General features: G+C 31.9%; 2 protein-coding genes across 6 annotated transcripts; both read left to right on the top strand.

Annotated features, from left to right (window-relative positions):
• The first annotated feature begins 2,198 nt into the window (after positions 1 to 2,198).
• Positions 2,199 to 10,158, top strand: LOC114261723 (putative methyltransferase PMT5). Of its 2 annotated transcripts, none has more exons than XM_082871099.1 (10): positions 2,199 to 2,497; positions 2,623 to 3,544; positions 3,715 to 3,850; positions 3,991 to 4,231; positions 5,610 to 5,835; positions 6,050 to 6,212; positions 6,400 to 6,701; positions 6,879 to 7,011; positions 7,262 to 7,469; positions 9,806 to 10,158. In XM_082871099.1, exons 2-9 carry the CDS (start codon positions 3,033 to 3,035, stop codon positions 7,409 to 7,411), a joined length of 1,863 nt encoding a protein of 620 aa, XP_082727225.1. In that variant the 5' UTR covers positions 2,199 to 2,497; positions 2,623 to 3,032; the 3' UTR covers positions 7,412 to 7,469; positions 9,806 to 10,158. The 2 variants fall into 2 exon arrangements, with proteins under 2 accessions (XP_082727225.1, XP_082727226.1); XM_082871100.1 differs by having other exon boundaries at positions 9,751 to 10,158.
• Positions 10,159 to 14,273: 4,115 nt separating this feature from the next.
• On the top strand, positions 14,274 to 22,619 carry LOC114284111 (beta-glucosidase 6). 4 transcript variants are annotated; one of them, XM_028226990.2, is made up of 13 exons: positions 14,274 to 14,716; positions 17,706 to 17,772; positions 17,963 to 18,021; positions 18,788 to 18,863; positions 19,654 to 19,725; positions 19,881 to 19,968; positions 20,070 to 20,325; positions 20,602 to 20,717; positions 21,180 to 21,403; positions 21,514 to 21,545; positions 21,655 to 21,757; positions 22,083 to 22,191; positions 22,290 to 22,619. In XM_028226990.2, exons 1-13 carry the CDS (start codon positions 14,573 to 14,575, stop codon positions 22,462 to 22,464), a joined length of 1,521 nt encoding a protein of 506 aa, XP_028082791.2. In that variant the 5' UTR covers positions 14,274 to 14,572; the 3' UTR covers positions 22,465 to 22,619. The 4 variants fall into 4 exon arrangements, with proteins under 4 accessions (XP_028082791.2, XP_028082792.2, XP_028082793.2 ...); XM_028226991.2 differs by lacking the exon at positions 14,274 to 14,716 and adding an exon at positions 17,517 to 17,610; XM_028226992.2 differs by lacking the exons at positions 14,274 to 14,716; positions 17,706 to 17,772; positions 17,963 to 18,021 and adding an exon at positions 18,569 to 18,587.
• Positions 22,620 to 23,395: the final 776 nt, after the last annotated feature.

The raw sequence follows: 23,395 nt of genomic DNA, 5'->3' as shown, positions 1-23,395 counted from the left end.
ACACTGGCAAGGGTTGGTCTCCGACAGGGAAGCACCGGAATAGGATTCGAGAGAGAGAGAGAGAGACGTGTGTTCAAATTTTGAAATTAGATAGAGATGAGAAGGATGTGGGTAAGGGAGAGAAGGAGGGGGTGATTACATTTTGGATTGAATTTTCAGCCTTTGGATTGAATCAATTTAATGGTCTATATTTTAATAAAGGGACAAAAGACAAATAAGAGTGAGACATTTTTAACCATTGGATTGAATCAATTTAATGGTGCATATCTTGACACATAGACAAAAGTTCCATCAAGATTCAAAAACCATTCTCCCTTATTATAAGAAGATTGATCACTTTTATATTTATGTTTTACTAGTGGTGGACATGGGTCGGATTGAACTGGAGTTAAAATGCTTAGCCTCTGTTTGGGAAGTGGGTTGACTTTTTGACTTTTTTGGCTATTTTAGTCTGGGCTAAAAAGCTTGGTTTGGGAAGGACTTTTTGACTTTTTGACTTTTTTGACTTTTTTTGTGAGAGAATAGTGTAATGATTATGAGTTGGATGTAATGTTTTGTTTATTATGGCAAAAATAGCATATTTTGTCTTTTGTGGCTATTTTAGCTACAAACCAACTTGCCAAACAACACCTGTTGTTTGGGAAATGGGTTGACTTTTTGACTTTTTTTTTTGAGGACTTTTTGATTTTTTTGACTTTTTTTGTGAGAGAAAAGTGTAATGATTATGGGTTAGATATGATATTTTGTTTGTTGTGACTAAAATAGTCTATTTTGTCTATCTCAAGTTTGGCCCATGGTCAAACTTATATTTTATTTTTAAATCCATCAAAAATCAAAGTACAAAAATCTCAAGGCTATCCATATAACTAAGATATTATTTAATATAAATAAATAAATATTTTTTCATATTTTAAAATTTTAAAAAATATATTTGTTTAATAATTTGTGCATCTCTTTAACCTATTCAGGGTAGGAGTTCAAATTTTCCAACCAATTCTTTTACCGGACTAGTATTACATGTGGGTTCGTTTGGAAAGAAAAAGTCCGGGGTTTTTTTAGTTACTTTAGCCACAAATAAAATAGATTTTTTAGCCTAATAAGGCAAAACATTACATCCAACTTATAATCATTATATTTTTCTTTTACAAAAGTCAAAAAAGTCATCCCAAAAGAAACATTTTAACCCTAAATTAAAATAGTCAAAAAATTAAAAAGTCAATCCACATCCCAAACGAACCTATAGTATATGTTTATAAGAAAATAAAGTTAAACAATGTAAAGCATACACATAAAATTTATAAAAATATATAGCATAATATTGTTTTTTATTATTTTTTTGGACATTAATTGATTCTATAATAATGACCACTGAAAATTAATAAAAAAAAAACCCCTTATTATATGAGCACCTAAAATTATGGATAAATTACACTTTAAATTCTTTTAATTTGGTTCAAATTTATTATAGTTCATATTATTTTAATTTGATCAATTTGATCTCAACACTTTAAGCCTAATTTTAATTTAATAAGAAATTAGTTTTTTTTCTACATGTACATGTTAAGAGATTTACAAGTGTTTTAGAATTATTAATTTTAACTTTTAATATGAAAAAAAATCAAATTAAAAATAGATTTAAAGTATAAAAATTAAATTGTTCAATTTAAAAAACATAAAATAAAGTCAAAATTTAGATTAAATTATAAAGATTGAAAATATGGTTTACTATTTTTTTAAAGATTAATTAATTAATTTTTTTGGAATGAGTCATGGCGACACATTGATGTGACACAATACTTCGCGGTCACTATTAACCTACCGTAGAAGCTCTGTTTGGATAACAGCATTATTAATGCACTCCACTTGCCCAAATGCTAGTTCCAAAACTGTCACCATCATTTTTTTCACATTTCAACATAACCGTTAACTCACAACCGTTGATCCAATTAAAAGACCCCCACAAACACCACAACGCATCATCACATCTAGAGGTCCACAAAACCGACGGCCTAGATTCCATCAGTCACCACGATCTCACCGTCAATCCCGTCACTCTAGCACTTCGCAATCCGATCCGTCTTTGCTTTTCTGACCCACCTGGCGTATTTGCGCAAACAAACACAATTATTCTTTAATTTTATAATTAATTAATGAAAGTATGTTTGTTTGTTTGTGTTTTTTGGATTTGATTTTGATTTGGATTGGTTTGGTTTTTTTTGTCTCATCAATTTGCGAGCATTCGGATCCGAACGGCACATTAAAAATGATGACCTGGACACCAAAAAAAAAAAAAAACAAAAAAAGCAAAACGATAATCCGTATTTATTGATCTCTCAATACCAAAAAGTTGCCTTCTCTCTCACTGTCTCTCCCCCTCTTTTTTCTCTCTCTACATGTCAATGGCGAATTCCATCTCTTTAGTATTGCTTTCTCAACGGTCATAGATACACACTCTTTCTGTTTGTGTGTGTATTTGTTATCTATATTTATTTGCACGGTATGCCAAAACCCTAATCTTTCCAATTATGCAACGTGTGATGATGATTTGTTTGTTTCTTTTTTTGGATCTGATCTGCTTTTGTGATCTGAATGTTTTTTTATTTTTTGATTCTCACTCTGCAGGATCGGGATTGAAAGCTAGTTTTGAGAGTCGGCATTTTACTAGGGAAGTAATTCGATATTGGGTATTGTTTGGAGTTATTGTTTTGTTTCTAGATTGTTTAGATTTGTCTGGAATCGAAGGATTGGGTGCTTGATTCATAATTAGGAGTTGAATTGGGCAATTTGTCTTCTGAATTCTGTGTTCTTGTTATACAAGATTCTCTAGATTAGATTATCAAACCAAGCCAAGCCTTAAGTCCCATAAAAGAGGTGTTGCTTCAATGCTGGTAGGAGTTTCTGGAAATGTTGATTATAGGATATTGGACATTTCATGTTATGACAGGCTATGATTTTCATATTTCTTGGAGATTTAGGTTAGAACAATAGTGTTTTTTCTGTTACTGGGTTTTTTTAGATTGAAGAATTTGGACATGAGAAGCCCTTGGTATAGTAAATTATCCCTGTTATTGGGCCCCCGGTTGCCGCACAACTGGTTACTCTTGTGTCTCATCAGTGTCCTTGTAGTAATTGTGTTATTAGGATCGTCTTCTTCTAGTGCCTTTGACTCTGTAACTTCCACGGCGAGGTCCGATGTCTATTCAAATTACAGAAGATTAAAGGAGAAAGCATTAAGTGATTACTTGGAGTTGAAGTCTTTCTCTTTAGGAGCTACTCGTCAAAGGGAGTTTAGTTTGTGTGGAAAAGAAAAAGAGAATTATGTACCTTGCTATAATGTGTCTGCGAATTTGTTAGCTGGGTTTAAGGATGGGGAGGAGTTTGATAGGCATTGTGAAGTGTCTCGAGAACAACAGAGTTGTTTGGTTCGGCCCCCTAAGGACTACAAGATCCCCCTGAGGTGGCCGGCTGGTGAGGATGTGATTTGGAGTGGAAATGTGAAGATTAGCAAAGACCAATTTCTCTCTTCCGGAAGCATGACGAAAAGGTAATTCTTATTGATCCAAGCTAATTGTCATGTTGGTTGCAAATATAATTGAAGCCTCTGTGATTAAAACTTGTACCCACAAACTATTGGTCGTCTCGTTCCCTTTTCAGCTAATAATGACATCTTATTTGGAAATTCTCCATTTTTGTATTTATCTTAACAAACTGTAGGCTAATGCTACTAGAAGAGAATCAAATTGCTTTTCACTCTGAGGATGGATTGATCAATGACGGAGTCAAAGATTACTCTCGCCAAATAGCAGAGATGATAGGTTTAGGAAGTGACTCTGAATTTCTTCAAGCTGGTGTAAGTATATGCTTGAATAAGCAAAGTACAATCTTTTGCATTTCCTTATCTCTAGCTCTCTCCGCAAAAAAAGAAAATTCAACAATGCTTTTGAAGCATTTACTTCTGTTATTTATTTTTCTTATTTGTTTCAATTTCAGGTGCGCACTGTATTAGATATTGGTTGTGGGTTTGGTAGCTTTGGGGCTCATTTGCTGTCACTCAAGTTAATGGCTGTTTGTATTGCGGCCTATGAGGTAACAGGTAGCCAAGTTCAGTTAGCCCTTGAGAGAGGTCTTCCGGCAATCATTGGCAACTTCATTTCAAGACAGCTTCCATACCCATCATTGTCATTTGATATGGTTCACTGTGCTCAATGTGGCATTTCATGGGACAAAAAAGGTATTATTTGATTTGATGGCCAAACTTTTTTTGCTACTGTTATGACTAATCTCATGCCTGGATCTTTTGGATGCTTCAGATATTAAAGTGGTCGAACTGTTTCTTTATTGATTGTTGAACAAATATATCTATTTGTTGTTTGATAAATATAGTACTCACTTACTGTCTCTTCATTAAAGCAGTTTTTTAAATTAGTGTCTCCTTTTTTTTTTCTCCTGATGAATCCTTAAAAATGGTCCTGATGATATAAGTTCACTGTAGTAGGCTAGTAGCTGATTGTCATGGGAGGCACACATTTATTTATTGCTGTATTTATTAGATTTTGGTTTTTTTTCTCTTTGATCTCCATTTATTTCCTTCTTTCTACTTCTTGATATCTTGTGACAAGAAAGACATATACATCCTTTCAGATTTTTTTAATGTAGTTTCAAACAATAATTACTTCTTATTGTTAGTCTTAGAGCAGAAAATTGTCTTGATGGCCTTGAACTTAGTGCAGCTAATGTGATCTTAAATGGCTAGCAATGTACTCAAGTGGTGAGAGTTGCTATTACCTTTGAATAAGTCAATTATGCTTATATAATGTCCTATTCATGAAAGGACAAATAGCTGTTTAGTTGAGAGGTGAAACAGTGAAATTTTGGGAATGGAGTTTCTTGAGGAGATTATCTGCCTACAAATGTTATTATAAAAAGTATTATACGCTCATTCATAGATGGAAAAAGTTAAATTTCAATAAGACAAAAAATACTCATTGACAAGCAATCTCGATAGATTGGTTATTTGGGCCTGTGGCGTCAGTTTTTTATTCTTAAGACTGCAATTCTGCCAGTGTCAACTTGATTTCGTAACATTTTGGAAATGATTTTGGTATATTGCTTGGTTTTAAAGCAAACATAAATGCTTCGCTGGTTTTAAAGCACTTCTCTTAAATGGCCCCAAGTGAAGGCTTAGGCTGCATCCCTGGCCTAGCCACCAGTGTGTATATGTACATAAAAAATATATAAAAGGTAAAAAAATTACCAAATGCCAATGAAGAACATGTGCAAGCCCCCCTCTAAGTTTTCTTTATTCTACTTTGTGTTAAAAATGATTTGGTAAGCAAATATTATAACAAGATATTTTCAAACAGTTATCAGTTGGTATTAGTTGCTTGCCCTTGAACCAAGTTGGTTTGGTTCTGGATATTATCTGGAATTGATATTAGCTTGCTAATTATTTGTTATTAGATATTTTTATTGTATTATATGAGTTTATGGCTTTATGTGGAAGTTTATACTCATTAATTTTGCTATATCTAGGAACGGTGATATTTTTGTCTTATATATTTAGATTTTTTTTCATGCTAATAATAATGATGATGATTTTACTAAATCAGATGGGATGTTCCTTATCGAGGTTGACCGGGTACTCAAGCCTGGAGGTTACTTTGTGCTAACCTCCCCAACAGTTCAGCCGCATAGAAATTCATTGAGCTCAAAAAAGGGTAGCATAATAAAACCAATTGAAGAATTCACCGAAAAACTCTGTTGGAGTCTTTTGGCTCAACAAGATGAGACTTTCATCTGGCAGAAAACTGCGGATGCTTATTGCTATATATCTGGGTGAGGCTAGTAATCATGATACACACACTTCCATGAATAATATTTCATATTTCCTTTAATAGGATCTGACCCTCTTTTTTTATATTATTTTGGGTGTAATCATGTTCGTTACCCTTATATTTTGCTGTACAACTTGGATTTTTTTCTTTTTCTTATTTCTTTGTGGTTTGTTTTTGTTTTTGTTTTCATTTTTTTTTTTCATTCTTAATTCTAGCAAGCAGAGTGCTGTACCTCTTTGTAAAGAAGGCCAGGATGCTCAATCATATTATCAACCACTAGTGTCTTGTATAAGTGGGACCAACTACAAACGCTGGATTCCCATTCAGAACAGGTCTTTTGGTTCGGTTGTGAGTGCAGCTGAGCTTGAAATTCATGGAAAGTATTGATCTAATTAAAACCTTCACCCTTTTTTGTCATCTTATAATCTTTGGGTGACTGTTGATGCATAGTTGTTAAACTTTGTCTTCCATCTCCATGTGTAACAGACCTGGGAGTCTTGAATAATCTTCCCCATCAGTTCTCTCACCAAATTCATTTTATTGATTCATGTTTATCTTTGCAGGAGTTCAGCCTAATGATTTCTTCGAAGACTTACAGAATTGGAAGTCAGTGCTGAGAAACTATTGGTCTCTGCTTACGCCATTAATTTTCTCTGACCATCCAAAGAGGCCAGGAGATGAAGACCCATTACCTCCACATAACATGTTACGCAATGTGATGGACATGAATGCTCATTATGGGGGTTTAAATGGTGCATTTCTTGAAGAAAAAAAATCAGTTTGGATGATGAATGTTGTGCCCATTGGGGCACGTAATACGCTTCCTCTCATACTTCATCAAGGTTTTGCCGGTGTTTTGCATGATTGGTAAGATAGACTGATGTTTATCACCAACTTTTGGAAATTTTACTTTTCGGTCACACGCATTGAATTTGATAATCAAATCTTTTTTCCTGCTTTAAATTGAATGTTCTTACAAATTGGGCACTGCTATGAACACAAATTTATTTCTCTGACTTCAATGTTCTTACTAATTGGGCACAGGTGTGAACCCTTCCCTACATATCCTCGAACATATGACATGCTTCATGCGAATGGGCTTCTTTCACACCTTATTTCCGAAGGATGCAGTGTAATGAGCCTGTTCTTGGAGATGGATCGTATTCTACGTCCGGAGGTAATTCTACTTACATTCTGGTTGCTAATATATATATATATTTTTAATGTATTTTGGTGTCCTCTGTTTGGAAACTGCCATTTACTGTTTCTTAAAATTGATATTATTCCCACAAAGAAAAAGAAGGCTGTACATCTATCATGTTTACAGAGGCGGGCATTTCGTGTCTCGCTTTATGCTCTTTGATCTTGCACTTTTCATATGATTTAAACAGTCAATTTTGATATGTAAAATACTTGTTTGTTAGCAGGGATGGGTTGTCGTTAGTGATATACTGGAGTCTATAGAGCATGCACGTTCACTTGCCACACAGATCCGATGGGAAGCAAGGGTAATTGACCTTCAAAATGGCAGTGACCAACGGCTACTTGTTTGCCAAAAGCCATTTTTGAGAAAATGATTGATTCAATTGTGGGTGGTCTCATCCTTCCTTAGACCGTCCAGTTTTTCAACCTCTGGTAATTTCTCTAAACCTGCCAGCAAAATTAGCCAAATTATAACTTCAAATATTAGTGATGAGTACTCTCTCTCATATACATATATACGGAAAATGAGATTTTATTTTATGTGTAGTGACTCCAATAAGGTCACCCTTTCTCTAGCTAAAACAGCCAGTGGAGTGAGTGATGATCTCAAGTGTCCTTCATATAAAGGGGAAACAAAAACAAAAAAAAAAAGCAATGGCACCAAAGCTATTGTAGCCAGTTGTAAATTGTTGGGGTCATTTAAAATGGAAGTGTTAGTGCTTCACCATCAATTTTTTCATCGCTTATCAAAAACAAAGTGATGATTACCTGGTTAGACATTGTCAGCTTTGTTTTTTATTTAGCAGAAGATGTTGTCTATCAGAAAACTATTTCGGAAAAAACTTTTCCCAAGAGCTGAAAATGACCTGCAGATTATTTTTCTGAGTCATTCTCCAGATAAACTTTCCAATCTCTATGATAAAAAATACACATTTTTATATGTGCACAAACATTAATGCTTATATGCATGCTTAACATATGTATATATATGTACATATCTATATATTTTTGTACACATGAATGTATATATACTAGTTTGTAGACACATATAAATTGTCTATATTTTCTTGTATACAAGCTTATATACTAACATATGTGATGTAGGACGAGTAGGGATTACTTTCCTACAAGTAGTGAGCCTAGTTTAAGTATATTGGCTGCAGCAACAATAGACTTATAGGGCTGGATTTTGTGGGATTTTATGGCTGCAAAAGTATTTAAAAAATAGGAGTTAAAAGGGTTTGTAAACTGGTAGGGTTTTGGAAATGAAAACACGAGTGCTTAGGGATTGTTGGGTGGCCGTTCTGAGCATTGTGAACCACGTGAACAGTAATCTTGCTAGATAGAAGAAGAGGAGAGAGAGAGAGAGAGAGGTGTTTCACCCTCACAAGGGATAGGCCAATCGTCCAAACACAATCTCAAATTTTCATAATATTAACTCTTCTATTGAATCATTGAGATTACAAATATATTTATAAGCTAAAGACTCTCCTAATTTTGTAAGGACTATTTCTCAAATTTAGAAACTAAAAATATTTAGCAACTATTAATATTCTAGACCAACTATGACTTCTAATTTTATTTCAATCATAATAGGAAATTTTAATGACTTCTAATTCTACTTCAATATCAAAACAGGAAGCTTGGACTTTTGATCACCAAAATTATTTTAAACATAATAAAACCCATATATAATATAATAACCCATTTAATAACTTGACCCAAAATAAGGTGACCCTTACAACCCATGTCCAACGATTATTGGAATTACCATTATACTTTTGTGGTTGCAAAAGTATTTAAAAAATAGGAGTTTAAGAGTTTTTAAAAGGGTAGGGTTTTGGGAATGAAAACATAAGTGTTTAGGGACTGTTAGGTGGCTTTTCTGAGAGAGAGAGAGAGAGAGAGAGAGAGGTGCTTCACCCTTACAAGGGATAGGCCAATCTCACAAACACAATCTAAAATTTTCATAATATTAATTCTTCTACTGAATCATTGAGATTACACATATATTTATAGACTAAAGACTCTCCTAATTCTATAAGGACTATTTCTCAAATTTAGAAACTAAAAATATTTAGCAACTACTAATATTCTAGACCAACTATGACTTCTAATTCTATTTCAATTATAATAGGAAATTTTAATGATTTCTAATTCTACTTCAATATCAAAATAGGAAATTTAGACTTTTGACCACTAAGATTATTTTAGACATAATAAAACCTATATTTAATAACCCATATAATAACTTGACCCAAAATAAAATTCATGGGTGACCCTTACAACTCATGTCTAACAATTATTGGAATTACCATTATATCCTTAATTACGAAAACCTACTATAATGACATGAAGACTCAAAATTATTTTAAAATTTTAATTCTTGATGCCCTAAATCTGCTTCATGTGAAATTTCAAATTTTTCCTTTTTCTTCTTTCCATGATCTTCATCAATATGCATTTGTAGCACAAGCACAAAAAATAGGTTTTTAGTGCATATATAAATCTTTTTTCATGTAGAACACTTCATATGGAAAGTATTTTCTAGTGAGAAACATTTCACTTTGAAACGAGTGGAATGCTAAATAAAATTTCTTTTGGATGACTTGAAGAGGGTCACCATCCATTGTGAATGCAAAGTTATTACGGTTGTTTAGTCCTTAGCTAGATTACTTAGTTAAGAAATAACTGTTTGTTTTGTTTTTTCAAGTCATTGGCTGATAAGGTATCGATAAGCATACAAGATTTACAATGATCTGTAACAGGACCACGGGGAAATCTGTGCTTAATACTTGATTTGGAGTCTTGGCAGACTTGAAGATGCCGAGATTGAAAGGAAGGGCGTGGAAGCTGTAGATTTGAAGGTTGACGTACCCGCAGTTTTTTTTTTTTTTTAATATTTTTTATAGGAGGTTGTAGCAATTCATTTGTCCCATTTTTTTCCTTTGTTTGTTTGTTTGTTGGTGTTTTTTTTTTTTTTTTAAAATCAGTTCCTACATCTCTTCACTAATTTTATAATTGATTGTGTTTTTGTAATGGACACTCTACCATTGAAGAGAGGGGTGCTGGCCACGAATTGTAAGATTTTTGACTTTATAATATAAATTCTTTCTCGTCCTATTTTTTTTTTTTTTTTTTTGTTTTTTTTTAATGGTTAAACTCATTGTAAATTTCCAATTGGACCTTGATTATGTCAAAAAAAAAAAAAAAAAAAAAATCAGATTAATGTGACGATCACAAGTTTAGGTCATGCGTACTTATGCTTATTAGATTACCTCTAGTTTGTTCCTACCACTTCTCTTTTGTTCCGTACTGTTAGAAACAACATTTTTGCAGATTGCCCTCCGGTCATCTCATGACCTTTGGCCGCCAACCCCTGGCCAACCCTTATCAACGATCATCATATTTGTCCACCCTCCACTATCGGTCATCACCTTCGCCAATTCACCAAACATTTTTCTTTTTATTTTTATTTGTGTTTTAAAAAAACTTGTACACCAAAACAAATTTCTTGATTTCATTTTTTACCCCAAAAAAAAAGAAAACTGGTGTCCAGTTTTCAGAAGAAACTGACAATGTTAACAAAAGGGTCATTAGGTGTTAGACCATTTGGATGGAATGATTTGAAGAGAAAATAAAAGAAATTGATTTTTCTTATTTTTAATTATTTGTTTGGATTAGTAAAGGGAAGAGAATTAAAGAGAATTGAAAAGAAATAGTGATAAGTTGATTTTCTCTTACAATTATTTTTTGAATCTTGCCAAAATTAGAGAGATTTTGAGAGAAAAGAAATGTGATGATTATTAATTTTATATAATATTAAAACTGTCCATCTAGTATTAAAGAAATTAAAACATAAAAGATTTTGATATAACTTATATGAGTTTCTATTCATTTTTTTTTTTTTTTGGCAGTCTATCCGAATAAGATTAGAAAGAAATTACTATTTTTTCTTTTCTCTCAAGTTTAATCAAATTAAGGTGTCGTTTGGGGAGTGGGTTGGCTTTTTTTGCCTAAGGTGTCGTTTAATCAAATCAAATTTAATCAAGAGAAAAGAAATTACTATTTTTTTTTTGCCTAAGGTGTCGTTTGGGGAGTGGGTTAGTTTTTTGACTTTTTTGGCTATTTTAGCCTTTGGCTAAAAAGCCTGGTTTGGCAATGACTTTTGGTTTTTTTGGCTTTTTTGTGAGAGAAAGAATGTAATGATTTTGGATTGGATGTGATGTTTTGTCTTATTGAGCTAAAAAATCTATTTTGTTTTTTGTGACTATTTTAGCCAAAATAACCCTAAAAGTCTCTTCCCAAACAGAGGCTAGAGGGAGAGATAATACGATAATTTTTTCATTTATTTCTTTTGCTAATATAAAAAAAAGACATGTATACATGTTGTGGGAGGTAAAATTTAAGCTGTCACATTGTTTGAACGGGTTAGAAGCACATATACAACTGCCGAGTAGGACACGTGACATATGATGGTCAAGTAGAGTTACTGATTGAATAGACTTAGCAGGACACGTGGCATAGACGGTCAAGTAGAGTTACTGACTAAATAGGCTAAGCTTGAGTTGTGGATTTAAATGAATTAGGTCATGGGTAAATAGTTCAAACCTAGCGGAATCGTGCTTATCCTTTCGTGGGACGCTGCGAATGTGGGACACGATCCCATCAGAAACAAAATAATAAGGGAATACCATGATAGAGATCTCTCAACGACAATTAATGACACTTAAAAGTAAGCCAACAATTTTAGAAGATATGTTGACATTCTGACATACTTTTTGAGAGTTTTACTATTACGATAATTGATTTAGATGTTAGGTTTTCCTCTGAATGGTTTTCTCAATGTGTTTGATTCATGGATTTGGAGAGAGATTTAAAAATATAAAAAGAAAAAAATGTATGAAAATATGTGAAATATAAATATATTTTATTCACATTTCACTTAATTTTTTTTTTTTTTTTTTTCAAACCTCTTTCCAAATTCATGAACTAAGCAAATGTCAACTTAAGTAAAACATGAGAATTGTTTTCCATCCTACAAATTGAAGTGCAGCATGCACTTCTCTTGTTCTTGTTTGAAACAATATAAAAACAAAAGGAATATTGACAAACACAGTTAAAAATGTGTTTGAGTTTGATAGACTAGTTTGACACTTTATCAGAATTTTTTTTTTTCAAAAAAAAAAAAAGAGGTCTGAGACTACGGTTTCATAAAAATTAAATAATTTACTTTGATAACAAAATGACAAATTTGTGGTAGCCGGTAAAAATTTTCAAAATATTTTGATAGAATGATAGAAAAGGATTTTTTTGGTGTCATCATCTCAAATAATATTCATTAAAACAATTAGAAAATCTAAGAAGACATCACTTATGATATTCATCAATTAGGTTTCGCTTGTTCTACATTAAATATTTTTCATGTAAAATAATTTTGAAGAAAAGTAAATATATATTTTAATTCTTTTATTTTTACTTGACAAAATATTTAAAACAAAAAAAATGAATAATAAACTAATTATAGATAAAAATTTTAAAAAGTAAAATAAAATAAAATATGACAAAGATTAAAGCTGATGAAGCGATAATCAAGATGAGAAAAAAAATAATTTATAATAATTCATTTTTTGCTTTATTATTAAAAAATATTTTACTTTAAAACAAATATAGCGTTGATAATGAATATAAGTCGGACAAGGACTCTCACTAGAGGCCAGAGTAGGACTAATTCCGAGAATTGAATTCCCGTGAAAACTCAGGTGATGGAGGGAATTGGACGGCCAGTCGGAAAAGCACAAATGTGAAGCAAACAAACAGAGAATAATTCCTACTGAGAAAAAGAGAGGAAGCAAGAAAACAAAAGAAAAACCTTCTTTGGGCGGAGGATTTGGGAAGAAAAGGAAAAAAAATGTGTGAAATTATGTGAAATACAGATATATTTTATTCATATTTTATTTATCTTCTCCTTTTTTTTTTTTTTAAAATCTCTTTCTCAATTTTCCAATTAAACACAGCGTAAAAGAAATTTCACCAAATTGATAAAAGCAGAGACACATTTAGGGCTGGTTTGGCATAGACTATATAATCAATCTTTTTATCTTTTTTCTATCACATCACCTCTCTACTTTTCTGTACATCTTTTCGTAAAAAGACAAAAAGTATACTTTTTTAAGACACCCCAAACCAACCCTTAAGCAATCTACACTACAATTGTTGTAACACTTTTATCATTTTTTGGTATCATGTTATATTTATTATTTTATTTGTTAACATGACATTAGTGTAACGATGGATCCAACGATTCATGTATATTTGCTGACGATTAGAATGACTTTTTTTGTACAATTTTAATAATATTATAAATTTAAAAATTTTATTTAAAAATTATTCAAAATATAATCCATATTCATTCTATATATGAACTCCATAACACAATAAAAACATTCAACACCCCCCCTCCCCCAATATTAATAATATTATAAATTTAAAAATTTTGTTTAAAAAATTACTCAAAATATAATCCATATTCATTCTATATATGGACTCCATAACACAATAAAAACATTCAAACAACCCCACCCCCCCCCCAAAACCAAACTTCTTGTTGTATAATATTATACTTAACATCTTATTTGTTAATATAACCACAAATCTAAAAAACTAGAATTTAAACCACAATTTTATCCAAAAAGTTGAGGTATGGTTTAGATTAAGTTCTTGGAGGGTGAAACTCCATCTAAAATAAATTTTAATCACACCATGAATTTTTTAGACAAGTTTCTCGTAAAAACTTATTGAGAGTTTATAATTCTTGTTAGTGTAATGGATCTTACCATTCATATTCATGTATTGAGAGTTTATAATTCTTGTTAGTGTAATGGATCTTACCATTCATATTCATGTACATTAGTGACAACTAGAATATCCTTTATATATCCTATTATATTTATCATTTTATTTGATGTAATTGGTCCTATTATTCATTATAATTAGTCCAGATACAAACTCAAAATTTTTACTATAAAATTTATCCAAAAAATAATGTAGGGTATAGATTAAAACTTAATATGATGTTGGTCAGCCTCATATTGAATCTAGTCTATACAATTTTAATTTTATGTAATTTTCTCCATTCAGTCAAGATACAAACTCAAAATTTTTACTACAAAATTTATCCAAAAAATAATGTATGTTATAAATTAGAACTTAATATGATGTCGGTCAGTCTCCTGTATTAACAAATCCCCCCCCCCCCCCCCCCCCCGGGCAGGTAGTCCAATTATAAGATACAAGTAGAGAACAAAGCTTATATTACCCTTCTCTCTCTCTCTCTCTCTCTCTCTCTCTCTATTTCTCTTTGTTCACTCTTCTCAACCCTCAAAGCTTCTTTATCCATTTTGTGTTCCCCTCTCTCTCTCTCTCTCTCTCTCTCTCTCTCTCTATATATATATATATATGTATACATATCAATCTTAACTCTATATCTATAGATTGAAAGATCTGATCACAGAATATATTGAGAGTGAGATACCATGTTGTTGAGAAAAGGCATTGCCTTGGTTATTGTTTTGGTGGTTTTGGGGTCCTTAGAGACATGTTTGGCACAACAGAAACAGATCAATAGAGGAAGTTTTCCGAAAGGTTTTGTTTTTGGGACTGCCGCTTCTTCTTATCAGGTTGGTTTTTTCCCTCATGCACTTGTATTTTCTTTTCTTTTCCATTGAACATATTCATTTGTTAATTTTTTCATGAGTTGTTTCATTTACTCATTTGTAGTTTTGAAATACCTCAATCACACCTTTCAAATTCAATTTTTGTTAATCTAATCTGGCGCACATATCGAACTTGGTAAAATGAAATAATTGAATACTTAAATACAAGATTACGTATTCAAGAGATTATTCAAGAATACAAGATTACGTATTGAATTTATGATAGTTTGCTATTGTCTTAGAAGAAAGGAAAACAAAAGTTAAAGAGGAGCTAGGACAGTTTTTGCATGAGGTCGACTCCATGCTAAATGCATACGCTTTTACGCTGCGTTTGGTTGAAGGATTTGGAGAGGGATTTAAAAAGGAAAAGGAAAAAGTTTGGTGAAATGTGAATAAAATATACCTATATTTCATTTAATTTCACACACTTTTTCCCTTTCTCTTTCCAAATTTCTCAACCAAACACAGCATTAATGGATTGATATCTAATCCCTTTCCCTTTCCAAATCGCTCAACCAAACACAGCATTAATGGATTGATATCCATATTATGAGCTGTACCGTAACAATGTTTGTTGTTGTTTATACTTCTTTTCCGTTCTTTCTTCTCCTTCCAATAATTCTATTACACTTCCAAAAAATTGTATATGTCATCGCTTTTAGACTCGCTGACATGATACAAAGATCATCCAATAGTCTTGAAGTACTTCTAACTTCTTTTAAAAAAAAAAAAAAAAAATCTGTATCGAAGTGTTTAGTGCTGAACTTATAAGATAAAAATAACTTAGATAGGTCAAAAAAAAAAAAAAAAATATTATTACGTAGGAGAGAGAGGCATTACGTGCTTTTTGATTATTAATTTTTAATTTGTTAAAAATTATATCAAACAAACTCATAATATGTTAAAAAGGAATATAAAAATGATAAATCGCATTGTTGAAATCAATAGGAATCAAATTTAGCGCACTAAGGCCTTGTTTAAAAACTTAACTTATAAGTTAATAAAGTCAAAAAAATACAAAATTTTTTTAAAAAAAAATAAGTTAAACATACTAATAATTCACGTTATTTTATACAACTAAAAATTATTTTCATTAAAAAGTTAAAAATATTAAAAAAATTAATTTCCAAACGACTCTTAAATAATTTTCCAACCCAGTATGGAGAATAGGGCCCTGTTTGGGATAGTGACTTTTTAGTTAAAGTAGTCAAAAAATAAAACACTCAATCATATTATTCTTTTTATTTTTTTGATATGTTTTTAATAAAAAATAAAAAATAAAAAATAAGTTAAAATAATCACTTTCTAAACGAGCTCTAGGATATTTTCTATAATGTTTATCAAGAAAGCTGCAGAAAGGGTAAATTGGTCAATTCACAAAAGATGCCGTTAGAATTATTGGCCGCACAGGCGTCGACAAATTAGGGGAACACAACAACCAACGACTTGACGTTAAAAACTTGAAAGACATTGCATTTTCATGTATTTAACTTCACCTCCTTATACTTTGTAATATTTGCATGCTTCCGTTGCACTTTTATAAAATTTGCAAGGCACTCCTTCATCAAATTCTGCTGAAAGGCCTCTCTTGTTTCATCTTTAACCCCATCATCCTGTTGTCTCTTCGTTACATATTTTAAAAACTATTTAAAATTTTTCATTTTCCATAAATTTTTTTATCCTTTTTTGATTTTTTAAAAATATTTAATCATTTAAAAAAATATTTTTACTTAATTTAGATGCACTTTCAAAATAAAAAATGTAAAAACATCTGAAAAAATGACAAAAAAAAAAACACTTAGAAATGTGCTATTTTTTGTTTTCTTTTGCCTTTAATGATTTTTTCCCCCCCTACGTTTCTTTCACAATTGTTTTGTGTACATCTAGAAAGTAAAATCTTTAATGCTGTGTTTGGTTGAGGGATTTGAGGAGAAATTTGGAAAGGGAAATGGAAAAGGTAGGTGAAATGTGAAAAAAATATACCTACATTTCACATAGTTTCACACAACTTTTCCCTTTCCTTTTCTAAATCCCTCCCCAAATCCCCCTAACCAAACACAGCATAAAGATAATACAAAAAATAAAAAAACTAAAAAAAAACTTAATTATCTAATTCAGTAGCAAATGACCAAATTAGGATCAGTAGCAAAATGTAGATGCAAGTAAAGAGAAAACATGGTTGTAATTCCTTTCAATTATTCAAGTATTAGTTTAGACAAATTTTACTTTACTCCTGCTTTTGCCAACGTGCAGATTATCCCTGTCATTTAAAAATAGAAAAATGTTTGAAGGCCATAAATTCTGTGGCTCAAATGGTCCGAAACTATCAAAACAACGTCGTTTTATGTCGTTTTGCATCCAAAACGACGTCGTTTTGACAGTTTCGGGCCATTTGAACCACAAAATTTATGGTCTCCTAGCATTGCTGTTAAAAATAATTACATAATCTCTTATGATTTATGAAGTGAAGTATACCGTTAAACATTTTGTTTGATTTAACAAGTGTAAATACTTGCAGACATAAAGGGAGTTATATGCATATTTTTTTCAAGGGAGTAAATCACACACAGAATAAAGTACATGGGGTTAAATTACATTTTATCTTCTAAACAAACGACGAAAATATCCGTAGTTCACACACTTATGTTACTAATAATATTTAAGAATATTTTAATATTTTTCATTAAATCGTCACGGTCTTAAAGGTATTCTTCAGTCCACAAACTATTAGGACCTATGTGATTATTTCCAAAATAAGAGAGGGTAATCCGCAGGGTCAAACCATAATGAGTAAAAAGAAATTTGCCCTATTGGTTTTAAGCATCATGCCAGATTGGGTTATTCTTACATGAATGAAAGTAGATGATTGTGCCAATTCAAAGCAATCCATCACAAAGTTTACAATTCATAGTTAAAAATTGCTTATTAATTAGTTACTCTATTTTATTTGCAGTATGAAGGAGCAGTGAAAGAATCAGGAAGAGGAATGACTGTCTGGGATACATTTGCACATTCATTTGGTAATGCATTAAGAATATATATATAAACCAAACCGAATCAAAAGTTTTAACTCCCATCAAGGGGTCGGCTTTTAAGAGTATATATATATATAAAGTTGAAGTCAAGATTGTCATAGATTTCATTGCAAAAATCAATAACAGAGTCCCTTAATCAGAGACTTTGAAATATAATTTTGTATTTTTGTTGCAGGAAAGATAATTGATTCCAGTAATGCTGATGTTGCTGTAGACCAGTATCACCTATTTGATGTAAGTCCTCAGAGAACTAGTTTTGTTTTTTCTGGAGATAGATAGTGTTTAACCTCAAGGGCTAATAAGCATGAGGTTATGAGTTCAAGTCACGGGCAACCACTTTGTCTACTATGCCACTTTGTACATTATACCAAAGGTTAGGTTTGTACCTAATTTTTTTCCTCCCAAACACTTATTAATGTGTACTAATTGGGCGTTGTTTTTTTTAGATAGTATTTAGCAAATTAGCTTTATACCTTGCCTGTTCAAGTGGTGGATTATGTGCAAGGACTTGCCTTGGGGTTGCCACTGAGGCTTGGCAAATACAATATATATATATATATTTTATAGAGAAAGTAGCTATTAAAAAAGCTAATGCATTTGACAAATGTTAAAAAGTTACATTTTTTTTTTTTGTGAGCAGTAAAGTTGAGTGAAATTTTTTATTTCCCTCCTTTTGTCAGCTAGATTAGCCAAACGGGCAAACTTTTTTTTTTCCTAATCAACACTAAAGAAATATAAAGTAAAGGACAGCTTGGCCCAACGGTAAAGGTATCGTGGTGGCAGCATGGGTTCAAGTTATGGTAACAATCTATTTTGTGGTCTATTTTTCTCTTCTTACACCCCATTTTAGTCACCGTCTTGCGAAGAAATGAAATTGTGACCGAGTTGCCCTAGGCAAAGCAGCCATGGGTTTGGCAACAGACCCATTTCTTGTTTTATAATCTTTCTTTTTGTTGCGCAGAGATATATTTTAGAAACTTCTGTAATTGTTTGGATACAGGAGGATATTAAACTTATGAAGGACATGGGAATGGATGCCTACAGATTCTCAATTGCCTGGTCTAGGATTTATCCTAGTAAGTTTTTAATTTATTTTATTGTCCTTTAAGATCAATTACTTGGTGATTCGCTAGTCAATAATAGTCTCATTGACCACATAGAAAATAATAAAGAACAAAAAGAAGAAAAAGAAGAAGAAAGAAAAAAAGAAAAAAAGAAGAAAAGAAAAGGCATCAAAATTGATTGTCGTTTTTAACATCATATATATATACCCATTATCATCATAATCCATGTGCTACTGATCCAGCACTAAAATCGTTGCTCTGACTATAAAATGCTTACTAAAATTCCATTTCTAGGATCGTACGTAGCCCTCACAGTAGTTTCATTGAGGTTACTTACCAAGTACAAGACCTATTTGAGAAGACAAATTCTCTGGAAAAAGATCAGTTGAAACCCTCTAATGGTTTCTGCTAAACAAACATAATTCTTTTGAGAGCTGGAAAATACTTTTTTCTATGAGAAAGGGGAAGAATTCAACTTAATTTTTGAGGGAATCGAAAAAGAGGCTCATTTTTTTTTTCTTGTATTTTTTCATATTGATTAACTAGAAAATCACTTTTAAGGGTACTTGCTCCTCCATTGCACAATCTATTTGAACTATGCCTTACAGAAATGGTCCTACTACCACTTGCTCAATCCCGATGCATCAGGTGACATGATAGATTTTCAAGCAAATTTAACATCTTACATTTTTATCCAGTATCTTTAGTATTTTTCACGGTATATTTTTCTCCTTTTACTGGTCCAAAGACATGTTTAGAAGAAATAAAGCGAAGTTCTTATTGTTTACCCTCGTTGTGCCAGATGGATCTGGAGAAATCAATCAGGCAGGAGTGGATCACTACAATAATCTCATTAATGCTTTACTAGCCGCCGGTACCTTTATTGCTTCTCTGTCTTTTTTCTTGTTTTTATGAATAATCTATCTGATTCTTGTCTTTGATGGACCTACCATTATGCATCAACAACATTACTATGGTGCTCTAATTTTTGTATGATGTTTAGCATTGACTTGAATATCACATGTGTAGGAATCGAACCATATGTGACCATCTACCATTGGGACCTTCCTCAAGCCTTGGAAGACAGATACAATGGATGGCTCGATCGCCGAATCATGTAAGTGAATTATCTTTCTTCTCAACTTTCTTTCTCTTTTTTTGGGTGAAAATACCAAAATATTTCAATGCAAGTGGAATATGACCTTAGCCTTTCTTTAGAAAGGACTTTGCAACATATGCCGAGACATGCTTTCAGAAATTTGGTGATAGAGTGAAGTATTGGATTACATTCAACGAGCCTCATACGTTTACCATACAAGGCTATGATTTGGGTCTCCAGGCTCCAGGACGCTGCTCCATCATTGGTCACATTGTTTGTAGAGCTGGAAACTCTGCAACTGAACCATACATAGTCGCCCACAATGTTCTCATTTCTCATTCTATCGTGGCAGATATTTATAGACGTCAATACAAGGTATGTATAAAAGAATTTTGTTTGGAACAAATGAAAAGATCAGTATTTTGAAACTTACCCTTATTTTTTTTTTTTGAACAACTGGTGTTCACAAGATTGTAATTAGGCTAAAAATTACATAGAATAAGCAAGTGCAATTACTATCCTTTTCCAAAAAAAAAAAAAAAAATGAAAGAAAGTAGAAGAAGAAAATTGATAGAAATACCAACTGAAATATTTGTAATTTTGGTTCAAACACATGACTTTGATATTCATTACAACTTGACTGTTGCACAGCCAAAACAAAAAGGATTACTTGGGCTATCATTTGATGTTATGTGGTTTGAACCTACAACAAACACCACAAAGGACATTGAAGCAACACAAAGAGCGCAGGATTTTCAGTTAGGCTGGTAACATCTCATCACCTATGCTTGTCTAGTTTTAAGAGTTGCAGGAAAAGAAAATATTTTGGTTCATAGAGGAAAAACAAGAGTTATGTCTACAATCTCTATGTGGAACTTAGCATATAAAGGCCAGGCTTGAAGTTTGGAGGTGTATACTGATATATAATGCCTATTTGTGTTTCCAAAATGACCCTCTTTATGAAAAATATTCTAAAAAAGATTGTCATGTCTCATATAATCCATGTTCTTTATAATTGTAAATTGAAAATGTCACTTTGATCTTGAATTTCTTTATTTTGAGGCCTGTTTGATCAATTGCACAGAGTTCACATCCTCATAGTAACACTTTTAGCTGAATCAAGTTATTATGTTGAGTCTCATAATGGATTTGGCCTCATCGTTCGTGTGATTTATTATCTTTATTTGATGTTCCTAGTGATATCAATATATCATGTTGCATAATTGCAGGTTTATCGAACCTTTGATTTTTGGGAATTATCCGAGCTCAATGATCAGTAGAGTTGGGAGCCGGTTGCCAAAATTTACAAAAGTCGAGTCTGCTCTTCTCAAGGGATCCTTGGATTTCGTGGGCATAAATCACTACACAACATATTATGCAAACGAAAATTCATCTAATTTATTACCAATCCTACTTAATGACTCCCTAGCGGACTCTGGAGCTGTTACCCTCCGTAAGTATTTACCTATCCATCTATTTTGTGACCTCTTCATCTCAATCTTTAGCCATTATTGTAGTGACTAAAAGTATTTTAACTTTTTATGACTGCATTTTTGTTTTCAGCATTCAAATATGGACAACCTATAGGAGACCGGGTACGTAATCTCAGAACTATAAAGTTATGTTTGTTTTCACTGAATTAGACATGGAAGCTCTTTATTATTATATATTTGTTTTGCCTAATGTTTTGGTTTTATATCCTAGGCAAATTCTATATGGCTGTACATAGTACCTCATGGGATTAGAAGTTTAATGAATTACATCAAGGAAAAGTACGGAAACCCTCCAGTCATTATCACTGAAAATGGTAACCCTAGTTTAATTTTCACATCAAGATTGTTACTTTATTGTCTTCTACATAGCATTTCATTTGAGTCCTTCAAGTTTTCTTTTTTACATAATGTGTGTGATTGAAATGTTGTGAAGCATTTATAACTTGATTTCATATCCATGCACCATCAAAACTTCAACTAAATTAATAGCCATCAACTAAGAAAAGAAAAATATGGTGAAATCAATATCATTATAGAGCTTTTCAAGAGTTCAAACCCAATTTCTGTCTTCGAAAACGAAGGAGCAAAATTGTGACAAACTAAATCTTTTTTTCTTTCACACTTTTTTTTTGGGGCCAGGAATGGATGATCCAAATGATCCATTCGTTCTGATTAAAGATGCCTTAAAGGATGAGAAAAGGATCAAATACCACAATGACTATCTCACAAGCTTGCTAGCTGCTATCAAGTATGTAATCAACATCTTTTCATGAATGTACGTGTTGTAAGGTTATATATAATTAAGGGCAAAAGACATAATATGTTGTGGTTTTGACTAAATTGCAGTGAAGATGGATGCAACGTTAAGGGTTATTTTGTATGGTCGCTATTGGATAATTGGGAGTGGGGAGCAGGGTATACTTCTCGCTTTGGTCTCTATTTCGTGGATTACAAAGACAAGTTGAAGAGATACGCCAAGGACTCGGTTAAGTGGTTCAAGACTTTTCTGACTACTGCATAAAAAAATGAGACACTACAACACATTATTGCATAAACATGTATAAGGGTTGTTTCTGTGCATTTTGTTTACTTTTGGGAACTTCATTATTGGAGGACATGTTCAGTTGGAATGATTTAGAAAATGGGTGGAAAAATTGCTCACCATTTGGTGTTCAAGTGTTTGTTGTTTGAAGCAAGTAGAAAAATCAATTGATGTGCAAAAATTTCTCAGTATGCCATAAGAATTACACCACAAGTTGGGCTAAAAATAATGTTTTTGTTTTGTGGAGAAAAAAAAAAATGAAATATATTTAGCAACAAATATCACTTTTATAAAGTTTAATAAGACATGCACAAATATAGGGATGTAAAACATGTCAAACCACTTAAGTTTTATTCATATTCAACTCATTTGAGACAAGCTTGTTATGTGAAATTAGTCAAATTTGAAGATATTTTTGAAACTTGTTAATTTTTTAAACTCATATTGAACTCGAATCTTTAAACTTTTTGCATTATTAAGGTATACTTGAGCTTGACTTGATAAGAGTTCGTTTGAAATCTATTTGTGCAGTGGTTGTGGGCCATTTTAGGATTTCTTTATCAAAATGTACAAAGATGAGGCCGCTTTGCCAATGGAAAATTTTCTTTGCTAAATAAACTTCAAAATAAATTTATTCATTTTTGACTAAAAAAATTTAACATTAAAAAAAAATGACTCACTCAAAGTTTTTATTTACCAAAAATAAATAATTTTTTAATATTTACCAAATGCATTGATTTTTATTTATTTATTTATTTTTTTGTAGATTTAAAAAAACAAAAATTATTTAAAATATTAAAAAAAAAAAAACAATTACCAACCTCCCCTAAATGGAACCCTGTCAAAATTTAGAGGTTCAAGCAAATGAAACTATAAAGATTTCTTTAGTTGCCTTTCCTAACACTAAGAT

Source organism: Camellia sinensis, chromosome 5, assembly GCF_055761805.1.
Source record: "Camellia sinensis isolate YWXY chromosome 5, ASM5576180v1, whole genome shotgun sequence".
NCBI lineage: Eukaryota > Viridiplantae > Streptophyta > Magnoliopsida > Ericales > Theaceae > Camellia > Camellia sinensis.
This window is presented reverse-complemented; position numbering and strand designations above follow the sequence as displayed.